At 48.2% G+C, this 24,417-nt stretch overlaps 10 protein-coding genes across 10 annotated transcripts; 7 read left to right on the forward strand and 3 right to left on the reverse strand.

The window, feature by feature from the left end:
* Positions 1 to 1,560: 1,560 nt before the first annotated feature.
* On the forward strand, positions 1,561 to 3,714 carry FIESC28_02677 (uncharacterized protein; the record flags this gene model as incomplete). Its single annotated transcript, XM_031156826.1, has 5 exons — positions 1,561 to 1,837; positions 1,908 to 2,383; positions 2,441 to 2,848; positions 2,923 to 3,181; positions 3,236 to 3,714. The coding sequence occupies 5 exons, from the start codon at positions 1,561 to 1,563 to the stop codon at positions 3,712 to 3,714; spliced, it is 1,899 nt and encodes a 632-aa protein (XP_031019072.1).
* A 464-nt stretch (positions 3,715 to 4,178) lies between these two features.
* FIESC28_02678 (uncharacterized protein) lies at positions 4,179 to 7,124 on the forward strand (the record flags this gene model as incomplete). The annotated part of the gene is made up of 1 exon (XM_031156827.1): positions 4,179 to 7,124. The coding sequence occupies one exon, from the start codon at positions 4,179 to 4,181 to the stop codon at positions 7,122 to 7,124; it is 2,946 nt and encodes a 981-aa protein (XP_031019073.1).
* Positions 7,125 to 7,660: 536 nt separating this feature from the next.
* Positions 7,661 to 8,866, reverse strand: FIESC28_02679 (uncharacterized protein; the record flags this gene model as incomplete). Its single annotated transcript, XM_031156828.1, has 1 exon — positions 7,661 to 8,866. One exon carries the CDS (start codon positions 8,864 to 8,866, stop codon positions 7,661 to 7,663), a length of 1,206 nt encoding a protein of 401 aa, XP_031019074.1.
* Positions 8,867 to 10,456: 1,590 nt separating this feature from the next.
* FIESC28_02680 (uncharacterized protein) lies at positions 10,457 to 12,425 on the forward strand (the record flags this gene model as incomplete). Its single annotated transcript, XM_031156829.1, has 6 exons — positions 10,457 to 10,771; positions 10,826 to 11,215; positions 11,271 to 11,376; positions 11,424 to 11,742; positions 11,796 to 11,925; positions 11,976 to 12,425. 6 exons carry the CDS (start codon positions 10,457 to 10,459, stop codon positions 12,423 to 12,425), a joined length of 1,710 nt encoding a protein of 569 aa, XP_031019075.1.
* A 461-nt stretch (positions 12,426 to 12,886) lies between these two features.
* On the reverse strand, positions 12,887 to 13,539 carry FIESC28_02681 (uncharacterized protein; the record flags this gene model as incomplete). The annotated part of the gene is made up of 3 exons (XM_031156830.1): positions 12,887 to 12,955; positions 13,010 to 13,309; positions 13,360 to 13,539. 3 exons carry the CDS (start codon positions 13,537 to 13,539, stop codon positions 12,887 to 12,889), a joined length of 549 nt encoding a protein of 182 aa, XP_031019076.1.
* A 2,735-nt stretch (positions 13,540 to 16,274) lies between these two features.
* On the forward strand, positions 16,275 to 17,223 carry FIESC28_02682 (uncharacterized protein; the record flags this gene model as incomplete). Its single annotated transcript, XM_031156831.1, has 3 exons — positions 16,275 to 16,579; positions 16,637 to 17,001; positions 17,051 to 17,223. The coding sequence occupies 3 exons, from the start codon at positions 16,275 to 16,277 to the stop codon at positions 17,221 to 17,223; spliced, it is 843 nt and encodes a 280-aa protein (XP_031019077.1).
* Positions 17,224 to 17,876: 653 nt separating this feature from the next.
* FIESC28_02683 (uncharacterized protein) lies at positions 17,877 to 19,294 on the forward strand (the record flags this gene model as incomplete). Its single annotated transcript, XM_031156832.1, has 3 exons — positions 17,877 to 18,269; positions 18,315 to 18,458; positions 18,512 to 19,294. 3 exons carry the CDS (start codon positions 17,877 to 17,879, stop codon positions 19,292 to 19,294), a joined length of 1,320 nt encoding a protein of 439 aa, XP_031019078.1.
* Positions 19,295 to 20,265: 971 nt separating this feature from the next.
* Positions 20,266 to 21,430, forward strand: FIESC28_02684 (uncharacterized protein; the record flags this gene model as incomplete). The annotated part of the gene is made up of 5 exons (XM_031156833.1): positions 20,266 to 20,322; positions 20,402 to 20,639; positions 20,690 to 20,750; positions 20,803 to 21,210; positions 21,268 to 21,430. The coding sequence occupies 5 exons, from the start codon at positions 20,266 to 20,268 to the stop codon at positions 21,428 to 21,430; spliced, it is 927 nt and encodes a 308-aa protein (XP_031019079.1).
* A 235-nt stretch (positions 21,431 to 21,665) lies between these two features.
* On the reverse strand, positions 21,666 to 22,469 carry FIESC28_02685 (uncharacterized protein; the record flags this gene model as incomplete). Its single annotated transcript, XM_031156834.1, has 2 exons — positions 21,666 to 22,308; positions 22,390 to 22,469. 2 exons carry the CDS (start codon positions 22,467 to 22,469, stop codon positions 21,666 to 21,668), a joined length of 723 nt encoding a protein of 240 aa, XP_031019080.1.
* Positions 22,470 to 22,884: 415 nt separating this feature from the next.
* FIESC28_02686 (uncharacterized protein) lies at positions 22,885 to 24,336 on the forward strand (the record flags this gene model as incomplete). Its single annotated transcript, XM_031156835.1, has 1 exon — positions 22,885 to 24,336. The coding sequence occupies one exon, from the start codon at positions 22,885 to 22,887 to the stop codon at positions 24,334 to 24,336; it is 1,452 nt and encodes a 483-aa protein (XP_031019081.1).
* Between the last annotated feature and the right edge of the window lie 81 nt (positions 24,337 to 24,417).

Consider the following 24,417-nt stretch of genomic DNA (forward strand, 5'->3'; position numbering starts at 1 on the left):
TCCCAACCTCGATATTGAATGAGGTGAGTTTATGTCAATTGAGAACGAGAAAGTTCAGTGTAGGAGAGGGCGAAAATCCGGTTCGCTGTATCTAGCATGTTGCAATTCGCTTTCCTATTATTGTTGTTTAGGAGAAGATAGAAAGCAGGGGTTGCAATGAGGTATTTCTTTCCCCAACCCGTGTATAGCCTAGCCTAAAGACCGTATCAAGTTGTCCTGTTCATATACAAAAGACCTCCATTAAAATACAATGGATGTCCCCCGACGCGCTACCAAGCATGAGAAGGGCTATTCCCTCCTCCCCACAGAAATCATTGTTGAGATTGCGGCCGGACTAGCGCTTGCTAGCTGCTTTGAAGAAATATGTCGGGTGTGAGTTTGCTCAATTGTTTGGCGCAACTTCAATGCTCAATATTCGCACCAAAGAGACATGTCAACAACTGAAAATCTCAAGATTGGCACATAAAGAATTTGCCGACTGTGACTATATTAACAACATTTTCTTCACGCGTATCCGTCTTAAGCCGACGCGTGGCGGTCTCACGACACTTCAGCACAGCCACTTTTCACGCGTCGCCAATTGTGTGGGTGCAATTACATTTTTGACACCGCCGAGCTGGGAGTTTTCATTTGAAACATACGAGAGCATGATACACATTGGGGGTGCAATTCTATAGCGAAGCAAATTTCAAGCATAATTCGAAGGCCCACAGCATTGGAGCCTCTATGAAAACTGATAGGCTCTTTTTGGTTCAGTTTCATTCAAAAGCCATTAATAGTCGTCATTTCTCTTCCTTCCTTTGTAAGACCGATTTGTAACGTACGTCGACGAACACGCATTGAGACACGTAACGTGCCGGCTATGTAGCCCTTGCCGCCATATCCGTCTTCGCCCCAGTAAGCAGAGATATTTCACAGAATTGGCAAGACTCAAGACCTAAGTGTTCCATTCAATCCGACTCGTCAAGTTTGCGTTGCAATAACAAAGCTCCATAAGATAATGATTGTCTACAAAAGTGGGAATTGCCTAATTGGTCAAGTCCACCCATTCTAGGGTCAGTCTCTGCATCTACGTAAGCTATGGATGGACTGAAGGTCGGGTGTCTTCATAATGCAAGACACGCGTCCCGGTAACCCTGGGGCTTTATATCCACATAATTCCCTATACCGAAAGCTGACAATGGCTTTGTCGCGGTGCAGTGAATCCGGCAACTACTCGACAGTTCGCCAAAGCTAGTCTCTTTCTAGATGAATCTTACCTCAACCCCGTTTTGGCCTGTGACTCTGTGACTGTCACTCAGCTTTAGCAGATACGTAATCAGGCCATCGGAAGGATTCAATCAATTACATTGGAATCAGCTAGATGCAAAGTGTTCTCTGGTACTTGGGAAAATAGGATACACTGTTACTGAGATATCAACTCGTACACTTATAAAAGCGCTTGAGACCCCGCGTCTCATGAACTTGTCCTAAGTTCATGGGTTACCTTTCGTAACTGACAAGATTCCAGGATAGTCGCGGCTGCTCTTTTTTACTTACGCGCTTCCTATGCAGCCAAACATGAAGATCTTTTTTACTCTCTTCTTGCTTGCCTTAGGGCTTACAGCATCTGCCCAGTCCTTTGTCTCCCCACCAAAGAACATTACGACCGTTCTTTCGAAGAAGTTCCTAGGAGCAAGAATATCATATAAAGAGGTCACTAATATCTGTGAGACAACACATGGTATTCACTCATACTCGGGATATGTGCATCTCCCGAGCTACTTTGTGCCCGATGCTGGAGGCGCCAAAGGGTTACCTGAGAATGGCAATGCAAGCTACTTTTTCTGGTACTTTCGTATGTACTCGCCCTTCTCAATATGCACCCATTCACTTGTATCAAACTCTAATGTTGCATCTCTATATAGCGGCCCGAAACAACCCAGAGAGCGCCCCGACCGCTATGTATTTTGGCGGTGGTCCAGGCTACAGCGGATTTGATGGCTCGTCAGCTTTCCCTTGCTACTTCAACCCCGATTCGAACTCAACCACGCTAAACAAGCATTCCTGGAACAATCATGTCAATATGCTTTACATCGACAATCCTGTGGGAGTGGGCTTTTCTTATACTACCCTCGCAAACGGAACACTTGACACTTTGACCAACACTTTCAAGCCCGCCTACAAACACAATGACACATTGGAGTCCATCACCGATATCAATGATCTCAAGGAGATTGACCTCACAAAGACCCCAGCCACAATGCATGTAACTGATCCGGCAACAACGATTAATGGCACAATGGCTGCGGCTAGGACGATCTGGAGATTCTCGCAGGTTTGGTTCAACGAGTTCCCTGAGTACCGTACTGAGAACACAAAAATCTCCATATGGGGAGTGTCTGTCAGTCTCTACAGTAACAGAACGAGATAAACCTGGGCTAACTAACTCGGTTGTCAGTACGCTGGCTTTTATGCCACTATGTTCACTACCTACTTCCTCGAACAGAACGAGCTTATTAAGAACGGAAAGCACGAGATCAAAGAAGCAACTGAACTCAATATGGCAACTGTGGGTATCATTAATGGGGTCACAGATATCGAAGCTATGGCCCTCGGCTGGCTTGACTATGCCAGAAATAATACCTACGGCCATCCCATAATTAACGAGACGTCTTACGTTAGGTTGATGGGTCTAATGACTGATCCTCAAAAGGGCTGCTTTGCCCTTCTCCGTTCCTGTAGAGCCGCTCAAGCACAAAACGATCCACAAATGAGAGGGATTGATGCTCGCGTCAATAAGGCTTGTGCAGCGGCCTCAGCCACCTGTTTAGAAATCGGTTTTACAGGCGTAGACAACGCTACTATTGTAAGTTCAAACACACAACCGCTACTAAACATACAAGCCGAATCTTTATAGCTGTGCTAACGATCTTTTCAAAGTACAACCCATTCGACATATCGGTTGAGAAACCAGGAGCATTTCCGTACGAGTATGAGGCTGCTTTCTTTAACCAACAATGGGTTCAACAAGAGCTTGGTGTACCACTGAACTATACAAGAGGAAATGATGCATTCCCAGATGTATTCTTCGGGGGAACGGGTGATCCGGCTCGCTATGACCTCTCACACCTGGGCAATATTCTAGATAGAGGCCTCAATGTCGCTCTGGTGTCTGGCGACCGTGACTACCGCTGCAACTGTAAGTATTCCAAGAGAAATCACTTCCTGTGAGTGTCTGACACAACGTTTCCAGGGTTTTCTGTGGAGAATGCGTCGCTTCATATTCCTTTTCACAGCGCAAAGTCCTTTGCCAACTCTGGTTATGCAAATATCGTCACCAACTCATTCTACAATGGCGGTCTCGTCCGCGAACACGGCGGCCTCTCGTTCTCGCGCGTGTATCAAGCAGGTCACAGTGCCGGTGGGTTCCAGCCCGAGACAGTGTCCAGAATCTTTGAGCGCGCCATGTTCCGAAAAGACGTGGCAACGGGTAAAGTGGAATTGACTAGGGAAGAGACTTACCAGTCCAACGGCAAGGCTGACGTGAGAGACGTCAAGAACAAGCTTCCTGCCTCAATAGACAGTGTCTGCTACGTCTTGCAGCCAGCCGACACGTGCACAAAGGAGCAGAAAGCAGCTTTAGTTGATGGGACAGCGGAAACTAAGGACTGGGTGGTCACTTCACCACAGGGTTTCAGAGGAAAGGCAGGTGGCAATCATAACAGTAATTAGTACGGAACTGTTTGCTGGGATAATAAATTTGATCTTTAGCTCTAAGCCTACTTGGTAGATATTACTTTTTCTGTCTCTCTTTTCGTCAGCTGAATGAAAGGAATTTCGCGTGAAAGAATTCAGAGTGGGTAGAGCTGTGTCCCAGTGGAGCTACTACCAACTGGCACTAGTGTTGGGGTTCTAGACTTGTTCCTGCATGGATACAGCTAAAGCGGCCCGCTGAGGCTGTCAATAGTCATCAATAGTAGCACTGTCTAATCTAAATACTGACTCCAGGCCCTGAACTAAACAAAACTTGACTGTATAGTTGCAAATAGCTTCGGAATGCAGCGTCGGGTAACCATTCTGCTCCGAAATAAGGGGTCATCTATATAATCAACACATTAACGCCCAATCCCTTCTTTCAGAGGCAAGCTCTCATTCACTCTTTTCCTGGCCTACGGTTTACCGAGACTTCTTTCACGATGCAGTTGATGCTCACCTTTGTGGGCGTGGCGCTTGCCAACTTGGCTGCTGCTGGTCCTTGTAAGCCTAGCAAGCCAACGACTGTCAACAGTCTTTCTCTCACTGCCCCGACCACCGAGATTTCCCACAGTTCCAACGTTCCAAGCCTGTCGCTTCCCGAATCCGCTACCACTACCCAAGAATCCGAAGTCATCATCACCAACACCTTTGACGGAGGCAGCTTTGCCCAACGCGATCCTAACACGCCCAGTGGCCTCACTGGCGTAAACACTGAGGGGCAGGTCGAGTTCCACTCTGGAGGTTGTTATAAGGGAGACGGCAGCAAGGACGATGGTTGTGCTGCCTTGTCTGCTACCGGAAACCCCGCTGGCAAACGTGACCTCGGGTCTTTTGCCAGCATGTTCCAGACTCTCAACTCCCTCAGCACCGGTCAACGCAACAAGTACACTGTCCAGTTCTACTACCTTGTCTTCTCTGCTGGAACTCAAGCCTGTACCATCAGTGCGACATTTGGCAACAGACAGTTCTACTCTCAGTCCCTCCTCACCTTGGGCGGAATGAACATGCAATGGAACCAAGTTCTTCAGCAGGTTGAGGCTGACTCCTCCTCTGCCAGCTTTGCTATCTCCATGTCCTGCAGTGGTCAGGGCATCTCCATGATCTTGGTTGACTCGATCTTCATCTCCAACCAAGTCACTCCCGATAACATCGGCGACTTCAAACTTGACCTTGGCGGTGGTGCTGCTGACCCTGAGCCTATCACAACCACCGAGTCTGCACCTGCGTCTGCCTCTGCTCCAGTGACTGTCTCTACTACTACAGAAGCAGGTGGCGTTATGGAGTCTAAGACATCCTCCGCTGATGGTTCCCCTTCAACGGAAGGCCCTCGCACTGTCAGCGACAGCGCTCCCAACACTCAAGAACACGAGACTTCCACTAATGCCCCCTCTCATACTGAGAATGCTACCACTCATGCTGAGGAGCCCGTTTTGACAAACCCTCTTTCCAACACCGTCGAGCCTCAGACGGCGAGCAGTAGCTTCCCCCTCGGCCAAGAGTCCCAGACCGTCACAGATGCTGCTTCGGATACTGAGGCAGCTACTGCTCATACCGAAGAACTCGTCTCTACAAACCCTCCCTTCAGCACCGACGAGACGTCGATTGCGACCAATAGCTCGCCTCACACTCAAGGGTCCCAGACCTTCAGTAATGCTGCTACTGCCACGGAGGACCCTTCCACTCATACCAAGGAACCCGCGTCGACATACCTCCCTTCCGCCACCGCTTCCCAGGATGCAACTGAGGCCTCCTCCATCACCACTCAATCTCAGGGTTCCAAACCAACCACATCCGATGATGTCCAAGAAATTAGCCCTACCTCGCCTGTAGGAAGCTCAACTCAGCCTGTCGAGCCAACAAAAACCGCTTGCAAAGCAACATGCGCGACCATTGACAACGCCCGGCATCATGTTGCAGACTGGAACTGCGCTGTTTATGGAGTGTATAGTGGCAGTGGTGAAATCATCCCTGCTCCAGGCCAGGAGCCCGATAGCGAGGGCAACCGAGTCTACTACAGTAATCCCGGAGAATGTGCTGAACTCTGCAGGGCCATGCCAGGCTGCAAGACAATTGGCCACCAGTTTGCCGGGGCTTTGTGTTTCCTCTCAACCAGTGTTATTACTGAGGCGGAGGTCCGCCCAGTCTGGAGTGATGACAGAGATGTTGACTGGTATGCATTGGATAAATGCTTCACATGCTCTGGCTGCGAGTCTGGTTCTGCCGATACATCTGCTCCGGCGATTGCCTCGACCACTCAAGTCCCCACGCAGGTTGCAACAACCAAGTCCAGTGAGCCCACTGAAACTGTTTGTCAGCCAGCGTGTGCCCTGAAGGACGACTGGTACGATCACGATTGTCGGGTCTATGGCGATTACACGGGCGACTTCTACGAATTCCCTGGACAGGATGGGTGGATTGGAAAAGCTTCTGGGTCCGAGGATTGCATGGCCATGTGTAAGTCCACACCGGGCTGCAAATCAGCCGGTTTTGCTCAAATGTTCCGCAAGTGCTATGGGTCCAACAATGTGGTCACTCAAGCAGACACCCGTGAAGCGACGAGCGACAACATTGACAAGGAATGGTGGGGACCGCAGTGCTTTAACTGTGTTAATGATAAGTGTTTTGGTTCGAGTGATGAGACAACCACTCAGGCTCCTGAGCGAACTACCTTTACTACCAGAACTTCTGCGCCCGCGACAACAACCACAGCTCCTGCTGATATCTGTATCTACAACCGCGGGCAGTACTGTGAGTTTAATCGGTTCAAGGACCACGGCGATACTGTTTGCGTCTGGGCTGGCACATACCCCGGCGAGACATACACGAAGACTCGCGAAGAATATCCCTACCAGGATGATCCTTATCAGTGTATCGCCATCTGTCAGACACTTGAAAACTGTGAATCCGCTGGATATTACTCCACCGAGAACCGCTGCCTGTTCTCCGCCAAGGAACTCAAGAAATCAGACATGGTTCCAGGCGCTCACAACTTCGATAACTCCCTCTGGCTATCGAACTCCTGCGTCAATTGTCCCACATGTTCCAACTCTGCTCCTCTGCCCCAGACGGACAAGTGTTCTTACAAGCAAGGCGACACATGCACACGCAAGGCAGGCAAGGATGGTGCTTTGTGCAACTACCAAGGAATGTGGGAGTGGTACAATCAGCAGAGCCTCGAGAGGTACCCTGATCAGAGCTCTCCCGAGAAATGCATGGCTATTTGCCAGGCGACGGAATATTGCAAGGGCTCTGGGTACAAGGATGGTCGATGTATGTTTTCTTTCGGAGAGCTCAAGACGGCCAACTTCAGAGATTGGCCTGACCACTCGCGGGATGGTACTTGGGATGATCCTTCTTGCTTTGAGTGTCCCGGTTGTACAGAGTAAGATGTCCCTTTTCGGCGGTAGTTTCTTTGTATATAGTTTAATGTATTGATCGTTTGGTACTCTCAACTACCCAAGAGTAAAGCCTATCAATAGTTTAATGTCTTGACAACCCATTATCCATGGGCACATGTTGTGCGTTAAGCTCACAAGTCGAAAATGCGCAGTGCATAATGTATATCAACTGGGTGTGGGGTTTCTTTTTGGAGATAAGCGACAACTGGAAACACAGCAGCACGACACACGTCATTGCTCTAAGAGCCAGCCAGTAGGGTTTTGATGGGAAACCACTCAGCCCCACGTTACGACGCCTAGAGATTTAAGCTTATATCATTAGCCCGCCGAGAGATGGTCTAAGGCTGACTGCAAGGCAGACTCACAATTTAGTGCTTGGCATCTGCCCGACCTCTTTTTTTAAACTGAGCACTCATCAATTGAGAACTTTCTTATCACGCCAAGCCATTCACTTGAAACAAACTTTACTAATCATTGGCTGAATTACTAACAAGAAGCAATGTTCTGATGCAGGACATGACCTATCAGATGGCTCTGCCCAGCATTCTCCCAACCACCACAATTCTCATCACCGTCTCCGCACTCTCTCGGGTAAGCTTTTCTGCTTCCTGGACCGCGTCGTCCAGAGACATTGGCCTCTGGATGATACAAGTGAAGGCATCGATGCCAATATCGTAGTTCACCCTGGCCCCCTGGCCAATTGTCCCAGCAATCGCAATGACTGGCAATCCATGTTTCTTCGCAAGCCTTGCGACTTCGGCAGGAATCTTCCCTCTCGGGGTTTGATCATCTATACCGCCTTCTGCAGTGATGACAAGATCACAATCGTTAAAGATACTATGCAGGTTGATGTACTGCATGACAATCTCGTATCTGGGCTTCAACGTGGCCCCAACCAAACGTAATCCCGTTCCAAGCCCCCCTGATGCTCCGCCTCCTGGTGCCAGACGTATGTTTTTGTCGCAAAGAATCCCAGTAGCAATCTCTGCCAGTTGTTCCATGGCGAGACTCAGACGAGCGGCTTGATCGGGAGTCGATCCCTTCTGTGGGCCGAACACATTTGCCACCCCCTCGGGACCGCAAAGAACATTATGCCAATTTACGGCAACCTCAATTCTAGCCTTCAACACGCGGTTATCTACCCCAGACAGGTCGATCGCGCCAAGGTTAATAAGGGATTCACCGCCACGACCGATCGGAATGAGACGCCCATTAGTGCCAAACAGTTTTGCACCAAGGGCTTGAAGCATCCCTGCACCACCATCGCAAGTACCAGAGTCGCCGCATCCAACAAGAATGCGGGTCGCTCCAGCGTCTAGCGCAGCAAGGATAAGTTGGCCAACGCCAAATGTCGTAGTCCTTCCAGGGTTGCGACAGCTTGGCGGGACTAGACTGAGACCAGCAGCCGCCGCCATTTCAAGCACTGCAGTAACTGGTTCATCCGTGCTGCTCCGGCCAAGGATGCCGAAGAAAGACATGACAATCTCCCCGACAGGGCCAGTCACAGGAATGTGGTGGAGTGAGCCTCTGGTTGCAGAGACGATTGCCTCAGTGAATCCCTCCCCGCCATCGACGAGTGGGACTTTGCGGACCAAGGCGAGAGGTTCAACGGCTAGGATGCCAGCTTCAATGCAATCCGCGGCCTGACTTGGCTGAAGACTACCTTTGAAGCCTGAAGGGCAGACGAGGACCCTCATACTTGGTACTGCGGTGGTGGAGTTTGTCTTCATTATGCTGGAGTAGGAGTTAAGATGAATATAAGAACGAGTGTTTATTGAAAACGAAGGAAGTTTAGTAGCCAACAGTTTGTTTGGAAAGAATATCTGTTATAAGCGAATGTGATATGAGGATGCGATTGATCTAAATTGGAAGCTTTTCGGTCGGACCATGACCTGTTATATATACAATAACCTGCTTATTCTAACACGACGTTAAGGGCTGTTTAGGAATTCGTTTTTCATTCGTTTTTCATTTTTTCTTATTTTTCTGAGTCGATTAAACTGCACACCTGCATTCATCTCGTTACTCAGCCTCTTGCGATATTGAAACTGCTCATGGCCTAGACAGTTGACCAGAATAGCAACAGGTCGTATGTCTTCTCTCAAAGAGAAAGGTCACGAGAGTCTACATGAAAGTTTTACCTGCGTCATAGGAATGCCCAAGCCACAAAGCATAAACAGGCTCACTCATATCAATTCCACTCAAGCGACAGTTTTCAGTCAAGTTAGTTGGAGGGACGACGCGTCATCCTTATGCCGCTTCACAGGGCTGCGTAGATCATCATGTTTCATGCCAAGCAGTGACATACCAACACATGGAGGCAGGGAAGAAACCAAGTTAAGCTTAATTTCATTATCCAATCATGATGGGTGGCTGTGTAAATCTCCGGCCTTTAAGTCGCTGTTGGTCCAGCATACCAGACTTGATTAAGCTAGCCCTCTAAAGCCCCTCACATCCTTTAAACGATTAGCGTCGAGCCTAAGATGACTTTTACGACAGAGACAAATGGATGCTTCCAATCAAGTAGCAACACGCAAGTTTAACAATTTGTAAAATTAGTAACTTCAGGGGAGCTGAAAAAAGGCCAAGATTGATAACCCTTACCCCTACTTGTCTAAACATTGAGACACGCGACCAGGCATGCTGCAATAGGATATGTCGTCTAAATTTAGATTAACGACTACGCAAGCGCTTTACCATCTCATGCAGCTTGCCTTAGATCGGCCTCTGAGAGCTGCTCAATTTCTGCAAGCGGTGTACCATTTAATGGGCTCACTTTTCTCAAGCAGGCCAAGCAGATAAAAAGTCTCTAAATCGTCAAGGCTGAGCGGCATCACGCCAGCCACCACAATGACGACTGCTGATCAGGTTTGAGGTCCTCGCATAAGTAACTCTGATAGGCGGGAATAAGAGTATCAGATCAGATCGAGGGACAAATCTACCGGTGTAAGCTAATCTGCCTCGTGACGTATTCAGGTAGCGTGAACAAACCCTTACAAGCCACAACTCATGAGATAACGTGAATTTGCTGCAGGTTGCCATGTTGCCATGTTGCCATTTTGCCATGAGAGGCTATGTCTCGAGAAGCATTCTAGCGTCCAACACTAACCGTATCCTAGTACTCTGCCTCCATTGTAGGCGATGAGACACAATGGATCCAAACGATAAAAGGGTGCCCTGAACTGCTCAATACCACACCATCACACCAAGCCACTCGCTTAACTTCTTACTATCGTTCTACAAACACCGTCGTTTTCGCAATTACCAAAGATTCACTCGCTACCTTCCGTTTTATATCTTCTCATAGTAGGGTCTGAATCATGAGCAGGAGCAATACTCCGAAGCTCTCCAGGGCTGGGTCCTATTCTTCACTTTGGAGATCTTGGAGTCCCATGCTTGAGGGATTAACCAACTATGAGAAATCACGCCAGAACTACCCTTGGTTGGCGCATGATGACATGGATGATGGACTGTATGATCCTGCGACTTGCCGACGCTCAAGACCACTGTCTTTACTCGCCGAGGTCCCTGATGCAGCAAGCCAGTGCGATCAATCCATCACGTGTACAGATGATTTGGAGGAACAGTTACCTCCGGAACCTCTCCTCGACTCCCAGGGCAGAGATCCTAATATTGTTAGTACACAGGTTTTTGTTCCATGTGCCTTCCATTTACACTAACACTGTTAGGTCACCTGGGATAGTCCCCAAGACCCTTCCAACCCCCACAACTGGAGCAGGCGCAAGAAATGGACCTCTACTATCCTTGTCTCTTGTTTCACTTTCATCTCTCCCGTGTCATCAACCATGCTAGCTCCAGCGTTGTCAGACTTGGCAGTTGAGTTCAACATCTCTTCGGATTTTGAGACATACTTGCTCATGTCAATCTTTCTTCTTGCATATGCGATCGGCCCATTCCTTTTGGCTCCATTGTCAGAGATGTTTGGCAGGGTTGTTGTTCTCCAGTCAGCCAATATGTTTTATTTGGTGTTCAATACCGTGTGTGGCTTTTCTCAGACAAAGCAGCAAATGTTGATCTTTCGTTTTTTGAGTGGCCTAGGTGGAAGTGCTCCACAAGCGGTATGGCTTGTCAATATTCCCGGCGAATCTAACTGTGACTGACCTTCTTGTTTAGCTTGGAGGGGGCGTGCTGAGTGATTGTTGGCGCAAGGAAGAAAGAGGAACAGCAACTGCTATCTACAGTCTTGCTCCATTCTTGGGACCCGCAGTAGGACCAATTGGTAAATTTTCTGCACTTCGAGCAAAGTCAAAACTAACAATGCTATAGCTGCCGGGTATCTGACGCAGCATTTGAACTGGCGTTGGATCTTTTGGGTCGTCTCCATAGCCGATGCTGTGGTTCAGATACTTGCGTTCCTGTTCCTGCAAGAGACATACCCACCTAAGATTCTAAAGGTCAAGGCCAGGAATCTCCGCAAGCTAACTGGCAATAAGTACTTGCATACGGAGTTCGAGCAACGAGATCGAACATTCATGTCCTTACTACTTAATAACTTGAAACGGCCTTTTGTCATGCTGTTTACACAACCGGCTATACAGATCACTGCACTATACCGTGCTTATCTATATGGTCTGATGTACCTCGTGTAAGTTATTCGTTCACTATCCCATCAGCCTCCATTGGCTAATTTGTAGACAGTTTCGCTTCGTTCCCAATGGTATGGGAAGGGCAATACAATCAACAGCCTGGCCGTGCCAGCTTGAATTATGTTTCGCTTGGTGTCGGCTTTGTCATTGGACTCCAAATATCTGGTCCATTGATTGATAAGGTATTGTTACTCTGCATCTGTAGGTATCTACTTTGAATGCTGACCTGTAGCAGGTTTACAGGGTGCTCAAAGAGCGCTACAATCATCCTGGGCGCCCTGAGTTTCGCGTTCCCTTGATGTTCCCCACAGCGCTAGTTACCCCTGCTGGTCTTATTCTCTACGGCGTTGCGGCGCATCTCAAGCTCCATTGGATAATACCTAATGTTGGAGCAACGATTTTCGCAGCAGGTCTCATTCTTTCATTCCAATGCGCTCAGACATACATCATTGATTCATATGAAAGATATGCCGCAAGTGCTACTGGAGCTGCAGCCTTTGTCCGCACCATGGCAGGGTTTAGCTTTCCTTTGTTTGCGCCAGCAATGTACCAGAGGCTTGGAATCGCTTGGGGAAATGGGCTGCTTGCGGGGACGGCCATGGTTCTTTGCCTTCTCGCTCCTGTTGTACTTTGGCGGTATGGAGAATGGATTCGACGGAAAAGTTCTTATTGCGCTGGGTAAGATGGCTAGGTCCGATAAAGAGGTGTCGTCTCCTAGCCCGGGGCTCTTGTTCGTATAACTTCACACATCCTCACTTAAGTCGCTGGCAGGGACTGGCGCTGTGTCCGTGCTTCCCGGAAAGAACCCTAATAACATAAAGACTATGAATGCGCACCCGTATTTAAACTTACATCGAAGTGTATACAACTGCCACTGCCGATAAACCTATGCGCTTACATGTTTCTCATATACAAACCTACTTTCATGTAGCTTGAAGAGTGAGGCAATCGAAAAAATGAATACAAGATAGCTTAATTCAGTATAGCTCGTTATGTATTCGTAGACTATAGTGTTCAGATATTGTAATCACAAGCAAGCATTACAACCCTACTGCTCTACTTGCAGCTTGTCCTTGTTTGATCTCAACTTCCAGTCCGAGACATATCCTTACCAGGACCTTGAGTATGTCTTCATCTATCGATCTAGCGGCGCAGGGGCTGGAACTCGGCGGGAACCTCGTCGGCACCAGCGCCGGTGTCGGCAATCTTCAACTTGAAGGAAGTTAGCATTTAGTCCACACAGGATCCATTTCTTGTTAAGCTTACCAACTCCGCGACCTTCTCATCGGCAAGGCTGGAAATGTTGTACACAGTGCCATCCGCAAGACCAACTGAGTCAGCCTTGACAGCGGATTCACACTTTTCACCGTTAGGCTGCTCGGCAGGGCACGACTCGTCGGCGGCACGCTTGCGGCCGACGAACCTGTAGATACCTCCGGTGCGGTCGCCGCGCGAACTGTACGTCATGCAGATGTCGGTGTTACCGTTGGAGTTTTGCTGGTTTGCGATGTATCGGCAGCCGCCGCCGGTGTAAGCCTCGCCCTGGATGCGCCATTCGCGGGGGATCTGTTGACACCTGTTAGTTCTGTAAGCAAGATGATAGAGGTTTCACTCACGGCGTTGACAGAAACACTCAGTCTACCGCTACCGGCTCCTTCGCTGAACACACAGCAGACGCCGGGGTTGATGCCTGGGCAGCCTACCCAGCCACCGGTGCAGCCAGTAGAAGTGTAAGACCTGAGGTCGACGGCCGACACAGTGGCTGCGAGGGCGAGAATGGCTGCGGAGAATTGCATATTGGCTGTGGGTGGTGGTGGTGGTGTTGGCGTTGTTGAGTTGGAAAGAGGAGGTAGAAGCTGATGGTGATAGAAGCAAACAGAACAGTCCTGAAGGAGGAAGCACCTGGCTTTATACTATTTCCTGGTCAGCATTTCCATCCTACTACGCTTTGGTCCTGAACAACACATAGAGTTCTCGATGCTACCTCCCAGATGGGGCGCTAGATGTGGCAAATGCTGATGCTATCGCGTTGCAAGCATCTGTTGGCGATGATACGAATGAGAGCTCCACTAATACCCTTGGAACCAAAGTTCTTCCTGTGCAGCTCGTGGGGTCCTTTCTCTCGTCCATTAATATTCTTAATAACCTACGAAAGCTTTCCTCTTATGTGCCAATTATCTTAATCCTCTCTCTGTGCCATACTTGTCCTTCAGTAAAATTCCCCTCAAGATCAATCTTCCTTGATAGCAATCTTTACTTCCAACTCATGCCAACTACTATATCCTGTCGACTAGGCAAGCTTGTAAAGTTGGTCTCTCTGAGCCTTGCGCCCCATCTCACCGATTCTTGGCGCTCAGGATAAGGTTTTCCACAATATTCACACTATTGAAGCATCATGCTGCATCTTGGCATCGATCCTTCGGTAAGAAAGCTTTACCTGCCGTTTTAAGCACCCACTCGTACAATACTCCGGGACTATTCTTCCCACTCCTCCATCTTCTCTCGGCAGTTATTGATTAAGAATACTTCTATCCTATGCGAAATCAGATAGAGATTTAAGTATCTTAAGTTGGAGGTGCGGGAAAGACTCCCGCTGCATTAAAGAGATAGCGCTTATGCCAAGGGATTTTCGTAGGATTTCTTTGCTGACTGCCTAAACACGATGTGGCATTGCGGATAGTAGGTGGTTAGCCTAAAATCAAACCCCGCAGATTCTGGCCCCCAAACCGCGCATAGACAGTCAGTCCGAGACCCGAGTCCGGAATGTCACATTTAGTCAGCTTATTCTAGTGACTAGTAGATTTAATTGAATAATTCCTATCTGGATAAATCCTACGGTCCTACGGGGAGGGTTCCCGAGGCTGACTATACGTCCGTCGTCCGTTGGAGTTGTAGATTACCTTCGAAACATCAATTACTTGTAGCTTCGTTGGCTGACTTTCTGGATCAATCATATTGGGTCGACGAACTGACGGGCTCTCAACTTATTTTTACATTACATCTGGGATCGTGTGGTCTAGCAGTTTTCTCTGATGATGGCCATAGTGAAGACCAGAGCAGTGACAGCAATACTAGACCCTCCATCTGAAATGCCGCCTTAGGAAGGTTTAATGCTGCAGCATGCTTGCAGGACTAACGTAAGCGAAAGCCTAGAACAGGCACAGCCACAAGCGCTTATATCTACTTGGGGTTGCTGTTGAATAGCTGCGTTGGGTTTGCCCTTGTCGATCCGTGATCCTTTTTCTTGTTGCGACTCCGCGGGGGCAACGACAACACGTAGTACAGCATTGAAGCTAAACTCATGCTAACCATGACTGTTGATGGAGGGGAACATTTTCAGGGGCCCATTTCGTCCAGGTCGACCACGTCGAATGTCTTCCCACTTTTTCTATTGGCTGAAAGTAAATGGGTACGGCTAACTCCGGATGTACGGGTAGCTAAACGCGTACGGGTAATCTGCTGGCAAAGTCCGGGCCCTTGGTTTATCTGAACCCCGAAGCAAGGACAGCGTTGGTATCCACGTCATAGATAAGGTGCAGTGGTCTGAGCGCTTTCTACACGAGGGCGAAAGTCATGTGACTAAACTCTTGTAGAAGTACTCGAGCACTAACTTAGATCGCGGCAGTAGGGGTGGCTGCGTGTTAGTACGCATGTCGTCTTCGTGTACTCTTTTGCAGGTCTTGAGTTTCTCTTTTCCCTAAAACAACGAGTATGTTGCAATATGGGGCAACACGAAACCGCAACTCAACTCTCTTAATCAAAACATGTCCCAAGTGTAATTTAGTTTCAGTAATTCCACATTTGAACCTGCAGAGCCTAATCGCAATTGAGGATGGCTTCACAGCGTGAGCTGTCCCGACGAGAGAAAAGTACGTGATGATACAGGGTAGGTTCGATTACAGAAGTATCACCTTAGCACTCGAGAAGAAATTGTAATAGAATCGATCGAGCAGTCAACGGTGAAAAAGGTGGCAAAAGTACGAAAAGAAAATCAAACCCTACTGAGATGTTGCTACCCTGGATTACAACTTCCATAGACGAGGAACGGATCGAAGATTGTGATCCGGATCACTTTTGTGCAGGTCTAAATGATAGCACGCATGTCACCATCCTGGGAACCGGTTCCTGCCGAGACGAGCGATTGGGAAATAAAGTGGCTTTGCCAAGGCGCGAAAGCGACGCGCCAAGACAATAAATCCTCAGACCATCATCGGGTCGCGTCTACATTCCAGCACTTTATTGGATGTCAACCGCAAGCCACAGTACCTCTGATCTGCAAAAAGCTCCGAACGACCCTTGTCGCTCTGGAAACCCGAGAACCTTATCATCAAGTGGCTTTCTAGCTTACCTCCTTGCATATACGATGACGAAGATGAGTTTGTTATTGTCCAATTCCGATTTGGTAGTGCAGTAGATAGCTATAGATTTAATACAAGAAAGCACTGCCGTGCTTGTTTACTCTGCAATTCGAATCTCGACCTTCTCTTTATCGTCTCATCTTTTACTCAACTCTTCCTAATCCGCTTTTACGATGCGTGTCTTCATAGTCCTCACTTCCTTGAGCCATCTGGTTACGGCTCTTACAATTCCTGCGCAACCGAAGAAGAGGGCTCTCACATCTGGAGTCACAATCTACAGTTGCACCACGCCGGACACAGTTGCGCTCACGTTCGATGACGGACCCTTCGTTTATACCGAGTCTGTACTTGATCAGCTTGCATCAGCTGGGTTCCAGGCCACATTCTTCCTCAATGGGTACAACCTGGGGAATATTGAGGACTACCAATCCACTGTTGAAAGGATGATCAATGAAGGACATCAAGTTGCATCTCACACGTAAGTGCCAGCCTAGAACAAGCGCACAAGGACAACTTGCTAACCGATCATCTTTAGATACGGCCATCCTGATCTTGCTACCCTGGCTGACTTCGACGTTGAACAGCAAATGGCACTGCTGAGCAACCAATTCATTCACATGATAGGTAAGGACCCCGTCTACATGCGTCCTCCATACTTTAGCTTCAGCGACCGAACTCTTGAAGTACTCGGTCAGCTGGGGTATAAAGTCATTATTGCTGATATCGACACCAACGATTGGAAGTATTCTTCCTTCGGTGGTGCCGAACCCTCGGTAGATTCGTACAACTACGGGCTGAGCCATGGAGGCTCCATCGTTCTCATGCACGATGTCCATCAGAACACGGTCGAGAATATTCTTCCCCGTATTATCCAGGCCACGCAAAAAAGTGGAAAGAGAGGTAAGTCTATTGGGCCCGATGATGAAAATGGTTGTTAACTCTTGTCTAGCGGTTACGGTTGGAGAGTGTCTTGGAGATCCCGAGACAAACTGGTATCGAGGTTCGGGAGGATCTGAAGGGTCTCAAACAACAACAACACCAGAGTGGAATAGCACAGGCAGCCACAACATTCCTGTGGTTGTCCACACACCCGCACCTGAGAGACTGGCGCTGATTCATTGAGAGCTTGGGTGGTTAATTTGTGGTATATATATGGCTTGTTAAAAGGATTTCGTTCACTTCACCAATATTAATATAATGTTCAATTTGCTACTGAAGTGCCCATGCAAAGACGATAAGTGAATATCTGTAATAAACCAGTCGGATGGTTAAGATGGCAGTGCTGTAGAAGCCTCTATAATGAGCCTAGAGACCGGACCCTTTGTATAATTCGTATGCCCCGACAAAGTACGTTCGGAGTCAGCTGAATATGGTACCCCACTGCTCATGGACAGATCGATCCTGGGTTTGTACTGTTGCATCCAGATATTAGCTTGGAAATAGCCAGGGGCCAGGAGCGGATCAACAATACTCCAGCCACATTAGCCTATCCTCGTGCTTCCTCGTCAGGCCCGGACCTGAGATCACCTTTACCTCAAAAGTTACCATTAAGTAGGTATGGTCAATCCAGGAAAGCCAAGTCGCGGTTGTGCGACATGTAAGCAGCGGAAAATTAAGGTGCGGCACTCCATGTTCACGAGACTTCCTACAACTAAATTAATGATATATAGTGTGATCTATTGTTACCTGAGTGTACCCAGTGCAAGACTGCAGGATGGACCTGTCCGGGACCCTCCAATACAGGAGCGATCTTCCGCCATCAAACTACCACGGACATGGCAAGAAGAAACGCAGGTCAAGCTATAACATTGACCACAGAGCCGGAGACTTGGAAGCGGCCTTTATCATCACCACTCAGAGACAGAGCCACGACCTTCTTTATACGACAGTATACTTTCGATGTCTCAAATGGGGCGCTGCAAGATAGCCACGAATATCTTCCCTTCTTGATCTGGAATGAAAGGTCTGCATTCGGATTAATTAGCACAACGGTGGCTGCAGCAGGATTTGCTGCTCTTTCCAATGCTGGCAACGTCTCAGAATGGCGCTCTGAGTCGATACGACTTTACCAAATCGCGATACAGCAGCTGCAGAACGCCCTACAGGACCCAGTACAAAGGGTTGCGGATGAGACACTTGGAGCTGTTCTGTTGATGGGAACCTTCGAGGTAAATTCAGTGCTTCGGGCTTGGTATGTCTGCTAAATATGCTAGACAATTGCGTTTGCAGATACGAGCTCAATGAAGGCCTTCAGCCAACATATCATCGCAGCGGCTCGATGTATTGAGATGCGCGGTCCTCAGCAGTTTCAGACCCCGGTTGGTTTAAAGCTGTTCATGCAGATGCGGCGTCATATGGTAATGTGGTGCGTTTACTAGTAACATACATACATGAACTAACCCGACGCCAGATAACTACATGTCATCAGCTGCAGGAACCCTTCCCATTGGAGATAGCTAAATGGTCCCAGTGGGCAGAGCCACATCAAACAGAAGCTTATATCCCCATCAACCAACTGTCTCAGATTAACGAGGCTCTTGCCGGTGCTCGAGCCGAACTGAAATACCAGGAGATTACTGATCCTGATGTTATCTCCAATCGACTTCTACCGTTTGATGTTATGATGGAAGAATGGGCGCAATCATTACCAGCTAGCTGGGAGTACAAGTCGTATCGATCTGTCGGACCCGATGGCGTGCCTTCGAGCAGATACGACCTCCAGTACGATACTTACACAAATCCTTGGATCGCGTGTCTGTGGAATTGTTATCGCAATGCGCGACTGCTAGTTCACGAGTCGATCATTGTAGCTACACTCAAACATGGCACTGAACAACAGCAGCAATCTCTGCAAAGTTCATACAAGGTACTGCGGATTATGGCGGATGGCATTTGTCACAGCGCGGCATACCATCTTGGGTATCGACAAAACGATGAAAACCCCACAATCGACGTGGAGGATAATAACACAGCTCCGGGAGGTTTCCTGCTCCTTTGGCCACTCTTCTTCGCTGCCGTCCAGAGGACTTCCCCTCCAGAGCAAAGGTTATGGGCAGCCGGGATAATCCGTCAAATTGGTAAGAAAATGGGTCTCCAGGTAGCGCTATCGATGGCTGGACTATTAGAGGAGACGAAGGATTTTGCATTCTCCAATCAAGAGACATTCTTGCTTGGTGAATGGCACCCAAATTAGATATACAATCCTACCGCATATCTCGGTGTTTCTTGCTAGACTGCAAAATCATGTGGCGATATGACACAAAGACCGAGACGCGTAGCTGGGATGCTCACAAATCCAAGCGTAAGGCAGAATTGGATGATCTATCCCTGTAGACTGTGGTTAAGCTTATTATCCATGGCTGGGGAAAATGACCAGAAACATCCTAGTTGCTTAAGTGGACTCAGCGTGATAGCTGATGATTGGCTGTGTCGCATGGCTAACTCAAACGAGGTTAGACTAATCTGCTTACACGGTTGCATTGACGGTTGGTTCCATTGAAGGATCCGAATGAGAGACATTCTTGACACCATAGCAAACACGGCGGCTGTTTTGTGAAGAGTCCAGCTGGCTTGAATTTTATCTTCTCGTGACGGTGTACAGAACATGATGGGGATTGGCTGGCCCGCAACGCTTGCCATATCTCAAGCATTGTCGATCCTGACAACACTGACACTTTTGTACTGTAACAATCACTCATATGGGCATTTCCAGATGGGATTGTTGATCATGTCTATTTGGAATGGCGTCTAAACTGTTGATCTAATCTTGGTATTCCAGCTTGACCAGTATCCTGTCTACCATCCAGCCAAGTTCTCAATAATTCGGCCAATACTGCACGTCTATAACAACAAGCAGGTACGGCGGCATCAACAACAGCTCCATATGATCACCTCTGCAGGGATCGTCCCTTCAAATCCCCTGTTTCACTACTGCTGACATGGAGTGATCCTTCGGCGTCTTAGTGCGAAACATGTAAACGAAAACAATATGTTGTTATCATTAATATCTGTGTGCGAATGCGAATGAGGCAGTGTTATGTAGATCACATTGTTGTATAAAGAGACCAGAAAAACCCAGATATGACCTCTGAGTAGTTTCAAGCAACCAGGCCCTTTGTATAGTTCTAATTACTGTTCAACTCGACCCTTACTCACACTCCGACCATGAACGACACGGGGAACTTTGTCATGTTTGGGCCCAAGGCCAACTGTACCCTGGAAGTACGTCTCACATCTAAAGCTCACTGATTTAATAACACGACCATGATTACGGGAGTATCGAACACTAACCCAAGTCTAGCTTTGCCCAATTGAAGCGAGCGTATATGGCTACCGTCCTTCTCTCGCCGCCAACATTTCCTTCGCGGCCCTCTTCACTATCGCCACCTTTGTGCATGCCTACATAGGCTGGCGATGGAAGACGCCTTGGTTTATGTGGTGTATGATTCTGAGTTGTACCCATGAGGTAACCGGTTACGTTGCGCGAATTCTCTTGTGGGTAAATCCATGGAGCTTTGGTGCTTTCATCACCCAAATCAGTGAGTCTTGTTGTTGAATCTAGGAGGTTAGACATACTGACCTGCTGCAGTTGCTATTACACAAGCTCCCGTATTCTACTGTGCGGCAATCTACGTCACTCTGGGCCAAAGGTCAGTTATCATCCAATTTTAAGAGGAGTCAATCATACTGACATTTCAATAGTATCGAACACTATGGTCCAAGCCTCGCTAGATTCCCAACTAAATACTTTGCTTGGGTATATGTACCTATGGACATTGTTTCGCTCATCTTGCAAGGGACTGGCGGAGGCCTGTCAGCTTCTTCCTCAGGTGCCAGCCAAGTTGGCGTCGACGTCGCTATGGCAGGACTCATCCTACAAGTCATCATGCTTGTTTCATTCAGTATCCTGTTTGCAGACTATATGTTCCGGTATCTGAGATCTACAAAGTCCAAAACCCTCGGTTCTAGGGACAAACTCTTCTTTGGGTTCCTTGCCATTGCGGTACTGGCTACTCTGGCTCGTTGTATCTTCCGTGCGGATGAGCTCAAGGAAGGGTACTCGGGAGAGTTGATCAAACATGAGGACTTGTTTATTGCGTTGGAAGGAGTGTAAGTTTTCTCTTGCCTGGCTTTGAACTAATGATCTGGAACTAACAGTTGGCGCAGATTAATTGTTGTTGCGGTGTTCTGTCTGTTTGTTGCCCATCCCGGATTGGTTTTTAACCGCACACCAAAGGTATACTACTCGGTTGCTCAGGGGGCAGATACATCATACGATTCTGGCTATCCGCCAAAGATAGCTGAGCCTATGAGTGAAGCATTGCATTAGAGAAATTATCATGGCTAGCTTGGAGGCCAGGAAGTGTTGGTGGATATCTAGCTTTGGGTCTCTAGAGGAGGAAACCTCTGATATTTCCGTACTGGAGAGACAAATCTCTGTTTCATGAACGGATTGGAAGTAATTAACATTAGAAGAGAGAATGTTCTAACCAGCTAAATTCAACATACACGTATACCCCTTCGTCACTACTCTACTGCTACATGTGTATCCGAATCAATGTCATTTACTCGGTAAGAGTTAAGTCGAGAGCCGTAAAGCCAGCGAAGTCGCCAGCAGGGCCAAAATAGCCTGTCCCTATATTATCGACATAGAACTGAAAGAATAGCGCGGCATTGTTGGGTCTTTGGCAAGTCCCTGCGGTGGTGCAAGATCCATTTGGCGCAGTGCAAGAGAGAGTACCACTGGAAGCCCGCGAGCACTTGAGTGGAGCATTTGTGAAATTGTCGAATGGGCATAGAACAAGTGGGCCAAGAACACCCACATCCCTATAGCTCATACATAAGTAGTTGTTGTTGCCACCTGTGGAAAGCTGGCCGTTGGAGAGAAGACTGAAGACCAAGGTTTGGGTCGAGTCGGATGATGCGAAGGAAAGGGGTACGAATCGCGAGCCGTCTCCTTTCATAGTCTGGCCGGCGACTGGCCCAGTGCTTACGATTGATCCAGGTGTCGCAGATGACCCTGCCTCAGTGGTGGTTGTAGAGGCTTCCTCAGTAATGGTAGAAGCTTCCTCGATCGTAGTTGTAGAAGCCTCTCCAGCGGTGGTGACATCAGCTTCCGTGGCTGTCGTAGCAATTGAGGTCTCCTCGATGGTGACGGTAGAAAGGAGCTCAGTAGAGGTAGCAGGAAGTGCTGTGGAGGATTCTACACTTGAAGTGACGAGTGACTCTGCAGTAGTTGTTCCTGAAAAACGTCAGTACTCAGTGGAGAGGACAGATACGTGCGGTTACTTGCGTGCTGGCTTGCAAACTCCAGCCTCGACAACCACATCAGCCATAAAAAAGGCGACGGTAAAAGATGAGACACGCATAGTGAAGGCTGATCAGATGTTAACGAAAGACAGACAGCTTGCCAAGACAAACCGTTTGCCAAGAGAAGCCACCATGGGGACTGCCCATATTTTAAAGAATGATTATTAGTAACTATTGCCAAAACAAGCTTTTCCCCTGAATTACCGATACCTCAGTCCAGATCAAACGATCTGTCAAGCTTCAATAGCTTGTCAATAGTTACTCGGACGCTCGTAAGCGAGCGGTTCTAAGAGGGTGAAATTGAGCCCTAGGATACAGGGATCGGCTCGGGAAATTAACCAGATCTTTCCAGGCCAATGAAACATGGATTGGATGTTTAGCGCACAATTCACGATGGAGAACTTGGACAAACCGCAATTTCATCATCGTGTTCTTGCACAAAAAGCCTCTAGTTACAACTAGCAAACCCACGCCATGCCTAAACAAGACACCTACCATCTTCATCCCCTTGGATGGGAGAATGATCCTAAAGAGGAAAGGTTCAAAGTGACTACGCTTGATTACCTTACTGTATGCAGCTACAATAATTACGCGCTCTTCTTCAGATTGGAAGAATCGGAGAAATCGAAAGTTGTTGAAGTCCTCAAATCTGGATTGGAGAGAACTCTAGCGCAGGCGCGCCATTATTGCGGCACTATCGAGAAAGACCCTGATGGCGGCCATTCTTTCACTAGAAAGAGAGATAGCACTGTCGATTTCATCGTTCAGTGGCTTGACGCGCCCGAGGATGCAGACAAGTACCCCTCATTTGAAGACCTGGAGAAGACACACTTCAGTGCAGTGACACTTGGTGATCTCCAGCAATGGAGTGTGCCCCCAATGACTTATGGCGAGAAGCCAGAGGCCCATCCCGATAATAGTCCTGTTGTTTCGGCCTTTAAAGCGAACTTTATTCGTGGTGGGCTGGTCTTCAATATCCATCATCATCATTACACCAACGATGTCATGGGCTGGGCCGGCTTTGTCCACCAGCTCGCCGAGAATTGTTACGCTACCATAAATCGTACCGAATTCCCCAGTTGGAACCCTCTGAATCTGGATGTCTCCCGATTGATCAAAAATGAGCCACAAGAAGATGAAAAGATTGATGGTCCAGCTCCCCAAGAACGTCACCCAGGGCATCAAGTCGGCGTGTCGCTGCTGTTTCATTTACCCAAGAGCAAAGCAGCCGAGCTCAAAGCCAAGGCCATGCCGATTGATGGAAGCTGGATCTCAACATACGATGCATTCTCTGCGTTCATCTGGCGCAACCTTACTCGAATCCGAGCCTCAGTCTTCAATCCTGATCCATCATCGACACTGTGGTGGTGCGAAGCCATTGATATGAGAAGACGAACGCACAGTCCCAAAGTCCCACCTCGAATCCAACACAATGTAATGTTTGCAGTGACTTCTCCTACCGCGCCTGTTCAACAACCTACCGTTTCTCAGATAATCTCTGAGTGGTCATTCTCTGAGTTAGCTTCATACATACGCCACCTGACCGACAGTGTCACACAGGAGAATCTCGATAAGACGCTCGAGATGGTCGCTACGATTCGTGACAAGACGTCTCTCAATGTTCGTGTCGATGGACAGCCTCCAATGTCGATCCTGCAGACCGATCACAGAGATGCGAAAATAACCGCCGCCGACTTTGGCTTTGCCAAGCCGGTTACATATCGCCATCTGCTTGATCGCATTACTGAGGGTGTTATTGTTATCTATCCACCGCGAGATCCCTCTCCTGAGTCTGATGAGGGCTGTGAGTTTGCGATATTTTATGAGAAGAGATTAGCAGAGGACCTTATCAAGGATCGAGAATGGGCCGAATATTTCGAGTACAGAGGTGTCGACGCTGAAGATGCTGGTCATTTACAGAAGTAATAGTTAATGGCAAGCATCTGGATTCAATGGGAATTTAAGCTCATGGAGGAGGGTCGGTCCAAATGGAAGCAGTAGACTAGC

Source organism: Fusarium coffeatum (genome assembly GCF_003316985.1).
Source record: "Fusarium coffeatum strain FIESC_28 chromosome Unknown BRIP53273_contig_59, whole genome shotgun sequence".
In the NCBI taxonomy this organism is placed as follows: domain Eukaryota; kingdom Fungi; phylum Ascomycota; class Sordariomycetes; order Hypocreales; family Nectriaceae; genus Fusarium; species Fusarium coffeatum.